General features: G+C 39.0%; 1 protein-coding gene across 3 annotated transcripts in view; it reads left to right on the forward strand.

The window, feature by feature from the left end:
• Window positions 1-19,954, forward strand: part of dock5 (dedicator of cytokinesis 5) — a 58,619-nt gene extending 38,665 nt beyond the window's left edge. For 2 of the 3 annotated variants that reach the window (XM_011479450.3, XM_011479452.3), the window contains exons 37-51: window positions 84-203; window positions 382-471; window positions 8,365-8,469; window positions 8,783-8,924; window positions 9,492-9,573; window positions 9,663-9,747; window positions 9,839-9,925; window positions 10,038-10,214; window positions 15,586-15,669; window positions 15,750-15,887; window positions 16,132-16,304; window positions 16,414-16,558; window positions 17,744-17,897; window positions 18,095-18,213; window positions 18,332-19,954. In XM_011479450.3, coding sequence (XP_011477752.1) covers window positions 84-203; window positions 382-471; window positions 8,365-8,469; window positions 8,783-8,924; window positions 9,492-9,573; window positions 9,663-9,747; window positions 9,839-9,925; window positions 10,038-10,214; window positions 15,586-15,669; window positions 15,750-15,887; window positions 16,132-16,304; window positions 16,414-16,558; window positions 17,744-17,897; window positions 18,095-18,213; window positions 18,332-18,415 — 1,785 coding nt within the window. In that variant the 3' untranslated portion in view covers window positions 18,416-19,954. The remainder of the gene's footprint in view (window positions 1-83; window positions 204-381; window positions 472-8,364; window positions 8,470-8,782; window positions 8,925-9,491; window positions 9,574-9,662; window positions 9,748-9,838; window positions 9,926-10,037; window positions 10,215-15,585; window positions 15,670-15,749; window positions 15,888-16,131; window positions 16,305-16,413; window positions 16,559-17,743; window positions 17,898-18,094; window positions 18,214-18,331) is intronic. The other variant, XM_011479451.3, reaches the window with a different exon arrangement.
• The last annotated feature ends 276 nt before the right edge of the window (window positions 19,955-20,230 follow it).

Below are 20,230 nucleotides of genomic sequence, written 5' to 3' on the forward strand. Positions count from 1 at the left end.
TAACGAGATCCAAATTTTTGATCTTCGTTATGATATTTTTTTTAACCTTTGAAACTGTTATTTATGACCATTTTCCACCCCAGTGGTCAGACAAGCCCTGTGCACCTCATCTTATACCTCGAGACAGGGAGCATGCGTGGACCCAGCAGGAGCTAAAAGAAAGGCTCTTCCAGGAAATAATTTGTTACCTGGATAAGGGAAAGGTGAATTTGAACTATTTTGAACTCATACTTGGTACTTTGATTCTTGCCAGGAAGTCATTTTAGGCCACAACCGGAGGGGAGTTCATTAAACCAGATGGCAAAGTCTAGCATGTGCTTCTGTTTCTATGTTAATGTTTTATGGTTATCTTTTAACTAAGTGCTTCTCACGTCCTCTCAGATGTGGGAGAAGGCCATTGAGCTGTGCAAACAGCTGGCTAAGATGCACGAGAACCACATGTTTGACTTCATGGAGCTGAGCCAGCTGCTGGTAAGAGAACACAAGCTGAGGGATTCAGACATCATTGCTCATAAAATATCAGAAAGCGGGTGGACCATGAACTACTGTGAAAATAGCTGGAGAATAATTTGGATCTTTGTGCTATTTCTGCATCTCCTCACTGTTTAGATACTTGACTTCATCAATCTGTTGGAGCTGCGAGGTTTGATCTTTGCAGTCGATATAGAGTTCAAATATGCCAGGCAAAGTTTGAGCTTTTTAAGTGTTTCTACCAACTACACTCCAGATGTTATGTTTTCCTACAATCTACAAAAGAGTTTAAGGAAAATGTTAGGTAACAATGGTTACTTGCTCATAATAATACCATTGTCAAGTTATTATGCCTCACTTGAAAATGGAAAGCATCCACGGAGTTTTACGAGCAGGACTTCACACACCATGCAGACTAGGGCTGCACGATATGAGGAAAACTCGCGATATGCGATATTTAAGATTAATATTGCGATAACGGTATAATTTGCGGTATACAAACAAATAACAAAATAAACAAAAACATCATTCCCATTTCATTGCAACAGTTTAAAAATTATACTCCAAATGACCCTCGTTGACATAGGAGACAAACATCTAGCATAATAGGCCTCCATCCAATTGGTCAACAAGGTGAAGGCGTCCATCCGAGGGATTTATATGATTCGTTAAATGCTTCAAGCTGCCTTAAGGTTGTATTAACACATTTAAGGTTTACGATTTATTGCGATTTTCACTGTCTTTTGCGATATGCATATTGCAGAGCTGGATATTGCGATAACGATAAATTTGCGGTATATTGTGCAGGCCTAATGCAGACACACTTTTCCGTTTGTTCTGTTTTATTCAATTCTTTGAGAGGTTTCAACAGCAATGGCGAGGTGCTGGTTATGCATGTATGGTGAAAAACCTAAACAAGACATATCTTATTAATTTACCACAATAAATACAACAATAAATATATAACATTAATCAACAGTTAAATTCATGATTCCATGATTAATTCAACTTACACAATTAATTTGTTAAAAATGTAACTTCATAATTATGGGTATTCATTGAAAATACAGCAATAAATATATTTCATAAATAGCAGTGCTTTTATAAATGACATTCAATGATGGACTAAACAAAGTTTGCGATCGCTCTTGAGCTCTGCCTGATCTGGCGCTACGCACGCACCTCATCCAAAAAACGTCTCCGGTGCGCACAGCTGGGACCTTAATTGACACCGCGCCCACTACAGACTTAAACTTTCCTTTTCCTCTCTTTAATTTTTTAATTACTTAAATTTATTTTCTCTCAAATTTAACAGAATTGTGCTTTTAATGTCTATTTTTAACCTTTGTTTTGTAAAGTGTCCTTGGGTTTCTTGAAAGGCGCTTTAAATAAAATGGATTATTATTATTATTATTATTAGAATGTACTTTAATGCATTTTTACTTTAGAATTTTTATTTGATTTTTTTTTTTAATTTACTTTTAAAATAAAATTACTTGAAACATCAGTTTCCTCAAGTTTGACCTAATAACCATGCAGTGGTGAGAAAAAACATTTCTGATTACTCCTTTTGTTTTTATTTATCACATTTTAAACAATTAAATTCTCAAGCAAATATGATATTGGGCGACGAAATCTGGGTAAAAATACAGATTCTTAAATAGGCTTTTTATTGAAGACAAAAATATCCAAACAAATGTGGAAGAGTAATTGCAACCTAACCATAACTGATTGTCCTAACCATATTTTCTGGACTATAGAGCGCATCAGTATGTAAGCTGCATCCACTGTATTAAAAAAAAAAACAAAAAAAAAAAAACGATTTACAAGCTCTACTGGGCTATAAGCTGCAGATATCTATGTTGAAAAATTAGATATTTACTGCATGTTCAGAACGATTTTTTACTGTAAATGTTCATGTATGTACCTGAACAGGTACCGTAATTTCTGGGTTATTGAGCGCACCTGATTACAAGCTGCACCCACCTAATCTTTGTAGGATAAGCCATTTTGTTCACACACAAGCCGCATGTGTCCACATTGAAACAGGTTGTAACGACCCGACTGGTATGTCACCAATTACCATGTTGCTTAGGGAGAAGCATATGGCATTTTAGCCTATTTATTTAACCCCCCCCCCCCCCCCAAACAGCGTGGATCTCACTTCTGCTCATAGCCCCCTCACTCATGGTGAGGAACTTTACGGAACTTTACACCCACAATTCCACACTTCCCATGAGTCTTAGGGGCTTAAGGCGGGGCTAACCCCCAGGTCCCCACACTGTGTTGTAGATTGAGGATGTATATGTGCTGAAACTGTGCGCGTGTCTAAGGAGCAGGGAGCAGCAGCGGAAGGAGAGGAGAGCGCGAGTGCAAAAGTCAAGTCCATGCTGTTTGGCTGCTTGTGGGTGTGTCAAAATAAATGGGCTTGTTGTCAGAAATTGGATTATGCATTCAGCCTCCTCTCTGAGACTGATTGAATCAGCGGGGCGTCTTCATCGACACGCCTACCCTCTTTCCCCTGTCCCACACTTACCTTGTTGTTCGAGCGCCCCTAGCGGCTGTTAAAAAGTGCATATATGAGCCGCATCATTGAATAAGCCGCATGGTCGAAAGCGTGTGACAAAAGAAGCAGCTCATAATCTGGAAATTACGGTAATTTCCAAATAGTGCCTTTTAACACGGCAGCAACTTTGCTGATTAAAACGGAACAGAATCATGAGAAAATAACCGGTATTTCTTTACCTTAATTTCTCCTGTGTTTGAAACCACAAGTCACCTTAATCATTTTCGTTGAAACCCATGAAGTCATCTTCTTCAGTGTCGGAGTTCAATAGCCTCAGAAGCGCTTCGTCACATCGGTCTCCATCAGTGTCAATGTCATCCTCCGGTAAAGTTGGCTCTGAAGATGCGCCGCTCTCTTTGCTTAGCAGTCCAGCCTTTTGGAACCCATTGTTGATGGTGGATTTTTTCACAGTACTCCATGCTGTTAGGATCCACTGACAGACATTAAAAAAGGATGCTTTTTGCATGCGACCAGTTTTTGTGAAAGACTTCTCCCCTCTTATCATCCAAGTCTCTGACTCTACCCAGAGTGCAGCTTTAAACGATTCACACTGATGTCAAGTGGCTGCAAATACTTTGTTGTACCTCCAGGAATCACAGCTGGAATGGAGTTTGTTTTCTTGATCGCTGCTTTCACAGAATCTGTGATGTGGGCCTTCATGCTATCCAAAACAAGTGGTGCTTTTTTCCGGTGAAAAAATCCTCCCGGGTGCTTACTGTAGAAATCCGTTAACCATTCCTGCATTAGGCCTTCCTTCATCGACCCTTTTGATGTTTATTTTGACCACTATGCCTTTCAGGAATTGTTCTTTCGGGATAGTTATGAGCTTAAAAATCACCATCGGTGGAGGTTTTTGTCCAGATGCAGTGCATGCCAGAATGCAGGTGAAGTACGTCTTGTTGTGGCCTATTGTTTTCAACGACACGGATGATGCATCTGTCTTGTTAACAGTCTTGGTCAGAGGCAGATCAAACATCAAAGGTGCGTCATCCATATTTATGATGTTGTCTGGTCCGATGGAGTTCTCTTGTATCTTTGTTTCAACAAATTTGTGGAAGTTTTCAACTTTTTCTTGATAGTCAGGGGGGAGTTGTTGACAGAGAGTTGTCCGTGCCCTAATCGACAGGTTTTTACTCCTCATAAATCGGAAACACTGTGACAGCCTAGCTTTGAAATCTTCAATATTCATTTTGCGCGTGATTGTTTTGGCTTTCAGTCGGATCTGTACAGGGGATTCACCTCAGCCACCTTCTCTCTGTGTGTTCACCCAGTCCTTTAGGAGATTTCAAGTTCAGGCCTCTTGCTTCTGTCCTCTGAAAGCTTTTCTTGACTTGTGGCATTGCACATTATCTCACCGTCACACGATGGCTTTCAACTAAAAACTTGCATCAAATGAACTCCATGATGAAGGGGCGAGGATTTGAAACTAATTACCCGTTAGTGATTTGTCGTGCGTGTTCTATCTGCTAAAGAAAAAGTAGCCTAGTCTATTCTTTGTTTTAATTTTTCCTCTCTTATTTTTTCATTCTAATGCCGATCAGAGCGCCCCTACCGGTGGTAGAAAAATCCACAGGATAGCCGCACCTTTGTACAAGCCGCATGGTTCCAAACTTAGGAAAAAAGTAGCGGCTTATAGTCCAGAAAATATGGTAAATGCTTTAAAGTCTGGACTTTGTCTAGGAAATTCCCCAATCTTTCAAATTAAAGCCATTCACGGATGGACTTGTTGTACAGATTGGATCTTTGTTCTTATGTTGACACTACAAACTGTTGATCTGACATTTGCTGTGAGGATTTTCTGAAAAAGCACTGAATTCAGGATTTTTTTCCTTGAATTCAGTCATCCAGAGCTTTAATGAGACCCAAAGCATGATGCTACCACCCCTATGTCTGATTATTGCTAAAAAAAATGTTTTGTCATAAAATTAGTGTGTTGACATCTCTAAAATGTTAATCGGACCAATACTTCCAAGACAGTTGTAATTTTTCCTCCTGAGTGTATCGAGTTTGCCAAAAGTTGTGGAGATCATCATTGGCAGCCATTTCGGTGAACAGAAGCTTTTACTTTGGCACTCTGTCCTGCCTGTTTGAATCATGAATTCATGTATTACCTGCAATTATGGTAATTTATTTGTAACATTTGCACAAGTCCTCATTGTGTACTTTAAGTCCTTGGGGAAGTTCAAGTTCCAAGTTTGTCTTGTTTGTAGAAAATAGTTTCACCAAGGTTTTCTTCAGTTCCCAAGCTCTAAGTTAATATTGTACTGAATTCATATTTTCATTTTTTGTTGTTGTGGTAGTTTATGTATGTTTTCTGGCCTGGTTTGAAAAATAAATTAACAAAATCAACAGTTAATTTTTATGGGGTAATAATTATTATTTATAAAAAAAAAGGTTGGATGCCATAAGTTAATATTATACTAAATTCAGATTTTCATTTTTTTTTTTTTGTGGTCGTGTATTAGTTTCTATAGTCAGATGCTTTCTGGCCTGGTTTGAAAAATAAATTAACAAAATCAACAGTTAATTTGTATGGGGTAATCATTATTTATTAAAAAAGGTAGGATGCCATTTTCTTTTTGCAAAGGGTCAGGCAGGTTTAGCTAACTTTTGCTAAATAAAATGAAAACATTTTCAAAGTTTTAACCAGTCATGTGCAGTCAGAGGAGACGTAATATAAATTGAAAATACACAAATTGAATTAAATGAATATACTTTATTAAGTTACAAATAAAAATCAAATATTATTTTTTAGACATGGCTTTTCTATGATTATTTATTTTTTCTGTGTAGGTTTTTAAGTTTTCTTTGGTTAAAAAAAGTAGTGAATTACGAATTTCCTGTCAAAATACCGCTTGTTCCTTCCAATCACCCAGCTCAGCACACACTGACTGAGCTGCAGCGAACGCATGCGCTTTACTGTTTCGGTCTTTTAATTGTCATAAAAGACGCTTTATATTGAAAGACTTCATTTGCTTAGTTCTCGCCAACTGTCTGATTACATTTGGGGCAGTTTCTGACCCATTTAGTCTTTTTTTTTATCCATTAAATTGCGAATTAGAAATACACTAGGTACTTTGTGCCTCTAGGCAGAGGGCGCTGACGATCCCAGAGAATGACCCCACTGCTAAAGAAGTTCAATTTCAGCTCTCCAGTTATTGTTTAATATCGTTTAGCATCATTTTCAAAATGGAAGATTATGTATCTAAACTCAGGAATTTGTTTATACACGTCACTAGCAGTGATCTCCACGGAGGCAGAGAATTTTCAAACTGAAGAAAGTAACACTTTTAAAAGGAACACTTCGACAGACAGGTTAGCCATGTGTTATTTCAGAAGGACCGGCACAATGACTTCATCTAAGATTAAATATTAAAATAAGTCAGTAACTAGAAGGAGCTGCATTTCCAGAATAAAATGCAGGGTTGAATGCTGTACTGCTGAATGAAAGCTAAATTTGCTGAAGAAATGTCTGAACTGTACTGAAAAAACCTTGAAAAGTTAAATGATCAAAAGTCTTAGTAGGAATAAACTGAAAAAGGTGAACATTGTAATAGTAGAATGTCTAAAATAGGTCAAAATTTGTAGAAGGAGTTAAGCATGAAAGCTGAAATTGTTGAAAAAATGGCTGAACTGTTGAAAATTTGAAGATGTTGCTAAAATGGCTAAAAGTGCTAGCATTGGAATCAGCATCATCAACCGACTCAAAAAAACACATTGTTTGAGAGTATCATATTGGTAAAAGCTACATGTCTAAGTTGATAGAAAATCCACTTTTTTCAAAATGGCGGCTTTTCTATTAATTCTATCTCCATAGCAACCATTTTATGTTTGGGTCGCCTGGGGATGACGAACCAATCGACGTCAGTTTCAGACAAATCAGAAAAAGTAAACCTTTGGACGTCCATAGCAACGAAGTTTGTTTGCTAACCACGCCCACATTCCTTATATGTCCAGATCCAGTGAATTTCAATATGTTCAGTTCCAGCCATGGATGAAGTTAAATGCAATATTTGCTTCAGATTTGGTCAAAAAATGGCCACCAAACAGTAGGTTGTGTCGACATCCCATAATGATTTCTAAACCTATTTTATAGTCCAAAGCCTTGTGATTAATTTAACGTTTGAACGGTATCTCTAGCTAAAGGCATGTTGAAGTTACAATGGTTGAAAGAACCAAAGGTTTTCAAGGATTCTCAATGTATTTAAATGGAGCGAAAATCTTGGAAAATCCTGTAATATCTTGAAAAGTTCAAAGATTTGAAGGACCAAAAGTAATAGCTGAAAGGAATAAGCTGAAGGAGTTGAACATTGAAATAGTAGAATGATTGAAATAGGTGAAAGTTTGAAGAAGTTTAAAATTGCCTCACATTTTGGCAAAAAATGGCCGCCAAACTGTAGGTGGTGTTGCCATCCCATAATAATTTTGAGCCTTATATTGAAGTCCAAAATCTTGTGAACATTTCAATGTTTGAACGGTGTCTCTAGCCAAAAGAATGTTAAAGTTACAATTGTTTAAAGAAGCAAAGGTGTGGCCAATGGAGCAAAAATATTGGAAAATCCGGGAATAACCGGGACTATCTGGAAAAGTTCAAGGATTTGAAGGACAAAATGTCATAGCTGGAATAAGATGAAAGAGCTGAACATTTTAATAGTTGAATGGTTAAAATAGGTGAAAAATTGTAGAAGAAGTTTAACTGTGAACTTCTGCACGAAAAATTCTCCATGTATTTCAATGGAGAAAAAATCATGGAAAATCCTGGAATATCTTAAAAAGTTCAAGGATTTGAAAAACCAAAAGTCATAGCAGTAATAAGCTGAAAGAGCTGAACAGTTTAATAGTTGAATGGTTAAAATAGGTTGAAAATTGTAGAAGGAGTTAAGTGCCGAAAAACGGCGGAAGATAGCGTAAGAGGAAAACAAAGGGTTGAATGCTATACAGCATTCAGCTATACAGCATTCAACCAATAACAATTTTGGTGCTTTTTTTCTATGCTACAGTTTCTAAACGGAAGAAAAAATTGTGAAATGAAATTTTAATCAACAAACTTAAACTGTTGCCTATGAAATGGTAATTAAGCTTCTGTGTGGGGTGTTTGTAAGGCTGACTGATGTGAGTGCCTCACCAGCTGTGAACCTCACCACACGTCACTGGCTTCAACTGTTTGAAGTTTTAGTTGTTTTCACCCTGGATTGGGTTTTTGGGTAGAATTATGATCCAGGTGTAAAGGGTTAAAGCAGCACAACGTTATTTTGGTTTAAAGTGTTATTCTGGCTCACTGTAATTATAAAAAGGATGTACTGTATATTTTTTGTCCTCTGTTGCAGAAAAAACAAGCAGAGTTCTTCGAAAAGATAATGCATGAGATGCGGCCACAGCCAGAGTACTTTGCAGTTGGATATTACGGCCTTGGATTTCCGTCTTTCCTCAGGGTAAGAAAATGATTACCTATTTCAATAAATGGAGACTTGGAGAAGCCCTCTTGTTGCCCTCCTTATGCACGAAGCTGGCATTTTGTAATATGTCTTGAGGCAGTGTGCAATAATCCTTGTAAAGGTTATTAGCTTTCTGATGTCACAACAGAATGCCAGAATGAATGCCGTCCTCCCAGTGCAATAATCGTGGCTTACATGAAGTTTGAAAATGAAGCAACACCTCTTTTTCAAAATTTAAAATAAAAAACTGTATTTATCATTAATGAAAAAAAATAAAAATAAAAGTGGGTACTTTAATTTTTTGCTACAGAACAAGATGTTCATCTATAGAGGCAAAGAGTACTCGTTTCTTGAAGACTTCAGTTTAAAGCTCCTCTCTCAGTTCCCAAATGCAGTGCGGATGACTAGCACAGCGCCTCCTGCAGACGACATCTGCAACTCACCAGCCCAATGTATCCTTCCAAAAGCTGCAGAAAGGCAGCTGCCTCATGAGGATTACTTCAATAAAAGACAAGTCCAAAATTCAGCAAAAATTATTTTCTCTTTTTTTTTATTTGTCGTGTCCAACAGCTGATAAAAGCTGAAGGCCTCTTGTGATGTACAGATTTTACTGTTGACATAGGGGGTTATGAATCTTCTGACACACAAGGTATATATTTGAGGCTAAACTTTATTTATATCGATTATGTTTGTATACCCTTTTTTTGTTGGACTGGACGGATAAAAAAAGCCTCATGAGGATTAATTCAAACAATGAAAAGTCAAAAATTCGGCATGAATTATTTTCTAATACCAATAATTATCTGCAATTGCTTGTTGTTGTCATTGAACAATGGAAGAGTAGTTGATGTAGATGCAGAACTTTTGGCCTTTCTTTTGTAAGCACAATAATGGAAATGTTTACCAAAGTATAGCCTCACAACATGACATTAGAAGAGATTGGATAATAACCCCGGCCAGTTTCTCTTCGTCTCTGTTTCTTTCTCTTCCTTGTTTTCATCCTCAGCTGAACTTGACAGACATCCAATGTTTCACTGTCAAGCCTGTTTTCACAGTCCCACAGCATTTCAAAGAGAAGGGAGTTCCTGAACAAATATTAAAGTCGGTTACAAAATTTCTTTTTCATTTCAGTAAATTTCCAGCCAATTTTTTTCTCTAACTTCTTGCTGTCCTTCCTCTTTGTCTTTCAGCTATTACAGAACCAATGAAGTAGATCAGTTCCAGTACTCCAGGCCATTTAGGAAAGGTGAAAAGGACCCAGACAATGAATTTGCTGTGAGCTCTCCTTAAATTTAATTTTTTGTGCACTCTACATGAATACAAGTGCGGAAGTATTGCAATATAAATATTTCAATCTGTAAAACAGACTATGTGGATTGAGAGAACGACCTTCATCACTGCCTATCGCTTCCCAGGGATTCTCAAATGGTTTGAAGTCAAAATTAGCTCAGTGGTAAGGAACAGCTTTAATGCTTTTACTTGTTATCGTTCTTCCCAAGTTTCTGTTGAAAAAATCCTCCATTGAATTTTAGTTACAAATTTTTCCATTTTTGTCTGATGGCCAGGAGGAGCTTAGCCCACTGGAGAACGCCATAGAGGCCATGGAGATGACCAATGAAAAGCTGGGCAACCTCGTACAGCAACAAGCTTTTGATCGCTCTCTGTCCATCAACCCGCTGTCCATGATGCTCAGCGGCATTGTTGACCCTGCTGTCATGGGAGGCTTCTCCAACTATGAAAAGGTTCCAGTTTTATACCAGTTCTGTGCTTTCTAGGTACAATATAATCTCTGCTAAAAATTTCATTTCGGAATAATCTTTACAGTTGTACTTTTGAACATTAAGTTCAACATCCCTTTGAAGTCCCCATACTCAGTTTTAGTTACTAATCATAAGCTAATTATGACACAATCAGGAGCCATTGTCTAACAGGATAAAATGTCGAGATGACATTTTGTTTGGTAAAGGTCAGGCGGACCGACACTGAATGTGAACTACAGTATGACTGGCAGGCAAATGGATTAGTCTGAGAGACATACGTTCCACTTTAACATGACTAGCTTTTAATACAAATTGAAAGTTTGACATGTCAGTATTAATTTTTAAAAGCGAAAAAAAAGGTTTCTTTTTTGCTTTTATTTCTTCTTTAGACGTATTCACTGAGGTTTATGTATTTAACTTCTGTTTGCACAATAAGAAGGGTGCTATTTCCTTGCAGGCTCTTCGGATCTTTTTAGAAAAACTCCCATATATTAAGCTGGATCTTTGAAATACATGTGAATGCACACAAAAGAGATTGTTCTGAAGTAGTCATGTGGAAATATTTATATTATATCATTCATTTTTAAAATTCAAAATGTGGAAATTGCAAAATAATTTTCGTTTTTTTTAAATGAGTGTTTCCTGACATGAACAGTTTCATTCATGGATGTCTCAGCTCACCTGTTTTTGTGTGTTTAAATAAGCTAAGATAAACAGGTCGCCATCCCCTTTCTGAAGTTAGCAGGTTTCCATATATGTTATCTGAACCTGGTTTTTGTAACTGTAGCTCCATTTTTCGCACATACCGTTTGTGAGTGTGGGGGAGAGCTCCGTAAGATAGGACACGAGATTTTGATCTGGATCTGTGGCAGACCTTGCAGCTCCTTTATTTGGACTTGCCGACTACATGGAGGGAACTCACCGTAGAAAACGATATCTATATAAATCTATACAGTGATCCCTCGCTATAACGCTGTTTACTTTTCACGGTTTCGCTACTTCACGGATTTGCATTGTGCATTGTGTTTTGCATTCTGATTGGCTAAAAAGTCACTCCGCTTCTTCTCTACCTGTGCGTCAATAACGTTGCAGTTAAAAATGTACAGGTACGTAAAACAGCTTTACATTATGTACATGCAAATTCTCTTGCAATTTCGAGTTTCTCAAAAACCCATAGAAAAAAGAGCGACAACAACTGCCTATCACTATGTTCTTCTCCTGAACAAACACACCTGCTTCCAAAGAAGAAAACACTGCAGAGCGGGGTCAGGATGCAGCGGCTCAGTCTGAAGAGCCGTGAAATACATCTGAGTCACTATTTGTCTGACTGTACTTTGTATTTTTTCCATAATCATTTTAAATTTTCTCCCATTTAATCCAATGACTCGGGTCGCAGTGGGCGGGGCTAATCGCCGCAATTTGAAGCCTTCTGTTCACATTGATGATTAAAATTATTATTTGACAGTACAGTACAGAAGTTATTTGTTGAAAAAAACGTTTCTTTTGTTTGTGAAACAAATGCTTGAGCCTGTAAAATGGTTTGTTCTTTCTTTCAATGTATAATAGAGTATTGAATTGTATAATAATTGTAAAAAAAAAAAATAGAGGTTTCTACTTCAAGAATTTTGCCTATCACGGGTTCATTTTGGAACAGAACTCCCGCGAAAAACAAGGGTTTACTGTATATCTATCTATATACAGTACAGACAACAGGTTTGAACGCACCTCATTCAAAGAGTTTTCTTTATTTTCACAGCTATAAAAATTGTAGACTAAAGGCCCGTACACACCGGTACGAATATTCGCCAGCCGTTATTCGCCAGCGTTTTTCGACACGTTTTTTGTGTTCACACCCCAGCGTTTTTTGCTGACGATGAGCCGAGCGAACATGCAATTTCATTCCCTGACATAAGATGGCGCTTAATGTAAAACAGAAATACCCCCTGTATACAAGGTGGCGCTGCGCAACTTTACGCTTTTTAAAGTCGCTTTTCACTCAGAAGAAGAGAGCAAGTATTTACGCACTTGTCAGAATCATACAAAGAAAAAACATGGATATTTCCAGCACCAGTAGCTCTAGCTCCAGTTCCAGCAATGAAGAAGTTATTGTTCTGTTGAATGATGAAAGACGCCGGAAAAGACGTCGATTTTGGATACATCCCATAGTTACGTGAAGAGAAGAACATGGGGAGTTTTATTGACTGGTACAAGAGCTGAAAATGTATCATGAGTGTTTTCTGGGATATTTTAGAATGTCCGTCAGTGAGTGCATCTTCTTCGTCTTATTTCTTCGCGGCAGTGTAGACGCTACTCGGCGTGTATCTTCTTCGCCGTGACGTGTGTGTGCTCAGCAAGACAGTTTTGTGTTTGAGCGCCCCCAAGTTGTGTTTTACTGTAACTTCAGAAGCTCCAGACACGTGTGCAAAAGCGCCATTCTCATTGGTCGTATAGTTTTTGACGCGGCGCGTCAAACCAAAAAAAACGAACCCGGGGCGTTTTTTAAAAAAGGACGCTTTTAAGCGTGGCGTTTTTTGCGTTGGTGTGCACACTCACATTGGTGCCCTTTGTTTAGTCACGAGGCGTTAAACGTCGGCGAAAATCGCGCGAGAAATTCTGAAGGCATCAAAACTATGAATTAACCCATGTGGAATTATATACATAACAAAAAAGTGTGAAACAACTGAAAATATGTCATATTGTAGGTTCTTCATAGTAGCCACCTTTTGCTTTGATTACTGCTTTGTACACTCCTGGCATTCTCTTGATGAGCTTCAAGAGGTAGTCACCTGAAATGGTCTTCCAACAGTCTTGCAGGAGTTCCCAGAGATGCTTAGCACTTGTTGGCCTTTTTGCCTTCACTTTGCGGTCCAGCTCACGTCAAACCATCTCAATTGGGTTCAGGTCCGATGACCGTGAAGGCCAGGTCATCTGGCGCAGCACCCCATCACTCTCCTTCTTGGTCAAATAGTCCTTACACAGCCTGGAGGTGTGTTTGGAGTCATTGTCCTGTTGAAAAATAAGTAATGGTCCAACTAAATGCAAACCTGATGGAATAGCATGCCTCTGCAAGATGCTGTGGTAGCCATGCTGGTTCAATATGCCTTCAATTTTGAATAAATTCCCAACAGTGTCACCAGCAAAGCACCCCCACACCATAACACCTCCTCCTCCATGCTTCACTGTGGGAACCAGGCATGCAGAGTCCATCCGTTTACCTTTTCTGCATCGCACAAAGACACGGTGGCACAGATTTCCAGTGGTCTAATGTTCATTCCTTGTGTTCTTCAGCCCAAACAAGTCTCTTCTGCTTGTTGCCCTTCTTTAGCAGTGGTTTCCTAGCAGATATTCTACCACGAAGGCCTGATTCACACAGTCTCCTTTTAACAGTTGTTGCAGAGATGTGTCTGCTGCTAGAACTCTGTGTGCCATTGACCTGGTCTCTAATCTGAGCTGCTGTTAACCTGCGATTTCTGAGGCTGGTGACTCGGATGAACTTATCCTCCACAGCAGAGGTGACTCTTGGTCTTCCTTTCCTGGGGCGGCCCGCATGTGAGCCAGTTTCTTTGTAGCGCTTGATGGTTTTTGTGACTGCAATTGGGGACACTTTCAAAGTTTTCCCAATTTTTCGGACTGACTGACCTTCATTTCTTAAAGTAATGATGGCCAGTCGTTTTTCTGTACTTGGCTGCTTTTTTCTTGCCATAACACAAATTGTAACAGTCTATTCAGTAGGACTATCAGCTGTGTATCCACAGGACTTCTGCACAACACAACTGATGGTCCCAACCCCATTTATAAGGCAAGAAATACCACCTGACAGGGCACACCTGTGAAGTGAAAAACATTTCAGGTGACCACCTCTTGAACCTCATCAAGAGAATGCCAAGAGCGTACAAAGCAGTAATCAAATCAAAAGGTGGCTACTATGAAGAACCTACGACATATTTTCAGTTGTTTTACACTTTTTTGTTATGTATATAATTCCACGTTTTAATTCATAGTTTTGATGCCTTCAGTGAGAATCCACAATTTTCATAGTCATGAAAATAAAGAAAACTCTGAATGAGAAGGTGTGTCCATACTTTTGGTCTGTACTATATATATATTTCCGATCGTGGTTCAGATAAATAATTCGCTGGCTTTGCATCATGCTTAGACGGTGTGGTGCTCCAGAGGAGGCTTTGGAGTGTGAACATGTTGCAAGCAAAGCATGTCTCTGAGCAGTGCAGCCGGACTCGTAGCTTGCGGGCAGTGGAGGGTGCTTTGGTGTGCGCTCCAGAGGAGGCTTCGGACCGCAGTCCGTCCGGCTGCCCTGCGTAGGCGAGCTGCCACACTCAGGAGAGCCGTGTCTCCCGGGAGAACTGTGTCTCCGATCAGAGGAGCGGCTTTGGGACGGTGTGTGAGCTGGCGGAGGCGGCTATGGAATGGAGAAATTCCAGTCTGTTACCAGTCGTGTCCAGACAAAATACAGGCTGATGTTACTCCCACATATCTACGTGCAGCCAAGATGCGCATTGCGGGATTGACCGCATTGATTTGAACTATATTCGAATCTAAATGTTGTTAGCACGTATTAGCCTTATCTTAACCCTTCTTCTGGGTCTGTTTGGCCAAGAATAAAGCACTGGCCGCTTGGATTTAAACAATTATAAGTGAACAGGCACTTAATAATAATCATAACAATAATAACAGCACGTTTAGAAGATCATCTCGCTCTATGTCGCAGCTTTGTTTGTTTACAACGGAACTCATTATTTATTTTTCTACGGCACTTTCCGGTATTTAGATCTTTCTGCGCTTGTCAAAATGTCAAAGATTTATTCCTACTGAAAGTGCGTGTAGCGTATGTAAACGTTTGTAATTGAATAAAGTTTTTCGGGGCCCATTTACACAATTCAATTCTAATCCGATCAAAGATATTTTGCACATGTAACCGCAGCTAGTGAAAGCTGATTTGCTGTGGCGACCCCTAAACGGGATAAGCCAAAAGGTGAAGAATATGACATCAGAAAAATGAGTGGGGCTTGCCATGCAGGCAGATGACACAGATTTTCTTAATCGGTGCAGCCTTTATGTTCTTTCACTGAATCTGGTTAAACTTGCATTACAATTCTAAACTACACTGCTAAAAGGAGAGTTGTACAACTACAACCTACAGCTTTGTCTGTTTAACTTTATGGCTGGCCTCAAGCTTGTTATATGCTATAGTTTTTTTTATTCATTAGGGAATCACTGTGGTGTGTTTTTTTTTCCTCTTATGCTGGGAAACTGTTCGCTGCTGCTGGCTATGATATTTAAGCGAGCGTGATCAACATGTTTCCCAATTGTCATACAGTTTTATTATCTGCTGCAGGCCTTCTTTACGGACACATACATGCAAAACCACCCTGATGACCACGATCGTATTGAGGTCCTTAAACATCTCATTGCACTACAGGTAAATTCCTTATGACAGTCATGAATCAGGATCACATTTTTGTGGGACTCTCATTCTGACAAACACCCCACCCCCACCAGATCCCTCTGTTGGCAGATGGAATCCGCATCCATGGGGAGAAAGCAACGGAGCAGCTGAAGCCCTTCCACAATCGTCTGGTTACATGCTTCCAAGACCTTCGGGAGAAAGTGGAGAAGCATTACGGCGTCATAACCTTGGTGTGTTGCCAACTGTGAACTTGATTTTGCTAGCTGTAACTATTACCTTCTATTAACTATTACCTATTACTATTACCTATTACCGTCCTATCAAATGCTTTTCCTTCATAGCAGAGCATGCTTTATATTCGAGCATTGCCATAGATCTTCCTTTAGCCAGACTGCTCCGTCCTGCCCCTTGCCTGTCATTCTGCTCCTTTCCTGCCAATATCCCTGATGATGCTTAATTCTATTTGTGTCCTAGCCCTGCTCTCTTACTGAGAGTAAGAAGAGTCGCGTGGGCTCTGTGGTGATGCCCTACATCCTGTCCTCCACCCTGCGGCGCATGTCCAATGTCTCAACCCTCTCCAGTGCCTCTTCAGGCCTCTCCAGCGGCTCTGCATCATCAGATGGACCCTCCTGCATTTCCTCTCAAGAGTTAGTCCCCTGCATCATCTCCCTGGTTCCTTCTTCTCTCATCCATTGTGAAACCAGACAGAACACTGTGTCTTCTTAATGCAAACTGACTCTTAATATTCACACACAGTTCCTTGTTGTCCCATCCCAGCGATCGAAGGGCGTCCGTTCTGTCCCGCACTGAGGACGACAACAGAATTGCTAGAAAGAACAGGAAGGAGTGGAGCGTGAGCAAATCCCAGGTCATAGTAGAGAGAAAGTCAGACACAGACGAGGTATGGCCTTATGCAAACAATTTATTTATTTTTTGTTTGTGCATGATGAGTTCTGTTTGGGTTCAGATCCCTCAGTCCTTGAAAGTCCCTTTTTAGGGTACTCTATTGCTTAAATTTTACAGAAAGAGAATATATTTTTTATTTGTTTTTTATCGCAATTAGAAAGCTGGGACTCAACTTTAGGAAGAGAAATGAAAATTGAAAATGCTTAAGAGTTCTTTTCTGTTGGAGGAAGCAAGGATCACATTTTTTGTCAAGACTAGAACTAGCAGAGTCTTTTTCATTTTTCGCTGTAGCCAATTTCACTCAGAAAATTGCTGTAAATCTTAAACACATTCTAAGAAACATTAACATTATTTATCTTATTTACAAATCAAAAGCGAAACCGCTTTTGGACAATAATGCTGATCTCAGTTATTAAAAAAAATGAGGAGATGACAGAATAAAAAAATATACAAAAGATTAAAGCATTAAAATCTTTTTTCACAAATAACACAGAAATGTTCTCTTGCTCCTACCTAACAAATTGTCATGAAAAGGTTTAATACTGTGAATGTCTTCCCGATCAGACTGCAGATTTATACATTATTGAATAGTACCTGTTCCTGAACATGAGCAAAAATCAAAGCCTAATACATGATATCATGAAGCAGAATGTTCTAAACATGTAGCTTTCTTTTGTTGCGCAGGAAAAACAACAACAAATAAAACCGTCTCTAAGCTTCGATAATGAATTAATGCACTAACCAGACAAGAAAGCAAATTTAACTTTACAGTTACCATGAACCTGCAGAATAAATACAAATCAAAAATTCTTTCTTGCTGCTTCCAGGTATTTATCGTCATTATTTTTGTCTTTGCGTCTGATAACCATGAAATTTCCCTGCAGGTTCACTAAAGCTATTTTAGGAATAGTCTGTGACTGACAAAGGTTGTGTTCTTAGAGTTACAATCAAAAGGGTTGTATGTGATTAAAATTCACTTTGTGTAAATACATTTTAAAAAGTAATTAACTATAGTGTGCTTAGGGATGCATCATGAAGGGGATTTAGTTTGAATAAGCCATGCTGCATCTCCTCATGGAACCTTTTATTTCTGTATCAGGTTAGCTTTTGTGAAGATAGTGGATGCTTTGTGCCATTTCTTTTGAAAGTACAGGCAATCTGTTTTCTGCTTTTGCTGCAGACTCCTCCAGAGAAGCAACAGAGGCCCAAAAGTTTACAGTTTGGAGACAGACGCCTCACCCTCTCCTTGTTCCAGGGCTCGCAGCTCAGCCTTTCTAACCCACTGAGCCCACTCCCCGCCTCTCCTAACACTCCACACACGCCGCGCAGCTCCAGTATGCATCACAAACTCCAACCTGCATCCACTCATGTTCTCTTTTCTTCTACTTTTTTTCCTTTAACTTTTCTGTCTTTTACACATAAAATGAGGGAATGTCTTTGTACTTGTGTAAGAACATTCTTAATCAGCTCCTGCAATAATCCACAAATGCATGTGGTCTGAAAGGCCTTTCTTTCCTTGCTCCTGTGCTAGGTTACTCATCACTTCTCAGTGACAACAATGCCAATACTATTGACGCCCCAGGGACCCCCCCACCAATGCCTCCCAAGAAACACCCGCATGAGATTGACAACCCAGGATTGTCTTCAGAGGTACATCTGCGCAGATAAAATATCAGCCCCTCACTAATGCATATTTAATAGCAAATAAATGTAAAATATTCTCTTTTTATATTCCAAGTCCTGACACAAACTCTCTCCTTTCCTGCAGTTCACACCTCCTTTACCAACGAAAACTGAGAGCAAACCTCCACCGCCGCCTCCCAAGACTAGAAAGTCAATGCTCCCCTCATAGGAGAGCCCTTCACAGCAAGGTGACACCTAAACCTTTAAAGGCCTATAAAAATTTCAGCAGCGCTCTGATTTGGCTGTTTCATATTTTTTCGGCTTTGTGGAAACGCCACAGTAGGGTGCTAATATTGGGAACGTGGGGCGGATTCAACGTTTTCTGCTGCTACAATCTGATGCAGGTCATGTCGTTCCTGGCAGTCTCCTCTTTCTCAAATTTTGAGCTGTTAAAAAAAGCAAAAACATTTGCATGGTTACTGTATTGTTTAGGAGAAATAGGTGTATGATTTGGGGCACATTTTCGGTACAGTCTTGGATGTGGTGCATGCGCTTTTTAGGGAAGCCAAGCAGCTGTTGCTTCATGATAAGTCTGTATGGTTTATTTATATTAAGTGCCAGGGAAAAGACATGAAAGAGTTGTGCGAAATGATATTTTCTTTTTATGTGTGCGTGGATTGGAATGACACTGGAAAACTTGTTCTTCCTCATTGCTGGTATGTATGATCAGAAAAAGCTGCCGTTCAAAAACTTGATTAAGAGCAGGGAATACAATGTACAGAATGTAAATGTTTAGTTCGTGCACACCGACTGTGTTTTGCAGTGAGATGACCAAAGCAGTTTTCCTAAGCCGTGAGGTTTGCAGAGACACTGGATGGCATTTTGAATGTGATGCATTTTTCTGCATTTGTCCTATTTTTTTTTATCCCATAACGCTCCAAAAAATACACTACATCCTATTTCCTAGTGGAAGTATGGATGGTCTTTAGTAGATGTGGCCAACAACCACCACATCAGCCCAACAGGTTTGCTTTAATCTGCCATTATTAGTTGTAAACCCTGTATTATTTGCATCTTGTGTAATCTGTGCAAAATCAAGTTAGAGAAGGTTAATTTATAGCTAAGCTGTTGATAAATGTTGGAACAACATTGCTTATTGTCAGGAACCCTTTGCTTCCTACATACCAAATTTAAAATGATCTAAGATGTCTGTTATATTAACTAGAACAGCCTTTTTGCCAAATTGCTGCTTTGGGATCCAGAAAAAAATCCGATGCAAAAGCACAGGAGTTTGGTTTCAAGACCATAAAAAAGGATAGTTTTTTGTACATGTTAGGCTGGACCTCTGTAACGGCAAAAACACTTCTCTGATCTTTGAAAAGTTCAGATCTTTTAATAATCTGTTTTTTTTAAAGCTGTTTTTCTTCTTTTCTTTAATTCTGTTTGATATCTGAGCCTTTTTTAGCAGATATTTTACAGACATTTTTAATACAAAGCGATTTTGCTGCACTCGCACCACTGATTATCTCTTTAAAGAAACAATGAACTATCTTAACAGAGCTTCATCTGCACATGCATAGTGTTTTTAAACATGATTAGCATTGCCAATATTGAGATGCCCGGTTTTATGCTATATTTTTTTATGTGAAGTGTTTTACACATCATTGTACAAAATGTGTAAAATAGTCTTTGCCTCAAGAGATGTATCTTCTTGTAATGAACAAATTCTTCTTGACTGAATCAAAATAAAAGCATATTTGAAATGCCAGCCAAGTCTCATCTCTTGATGGCTGACTGTTTTTGTAAGGTGTCTTCTCCATTACTCATCTGTGATCTTAATAACATACATTTCCCTCTGTGCACACACAGGCTATTCATTATGATGCTTCCAGCGTGAAAAATCACACATTCAAGCTCAAAGCATCTTAAGCTGGAAATTCACTTCAAATTTTATTTAGATAAATATTAGATAATGTTCAAGCTGCAGCTCACAAGCTGATGGACTCCTTATGTGTGGAGGCCATCAGCAGGGAGGTCTTCAAAA

Source organism: Oryzias latipes, chromosome 9, assembly GCF_002234675.1.
Source record: "Oryzias latipes chromosome 9, ASM223467v1".
Classification (NCBI taxonomy): domain Eukaryota; kingdom Metazoa; phylum Chordata; class Actinopteri; order Beloniformes; family Adrianichthyidae; genus Oryzias; species Oryzias latipes.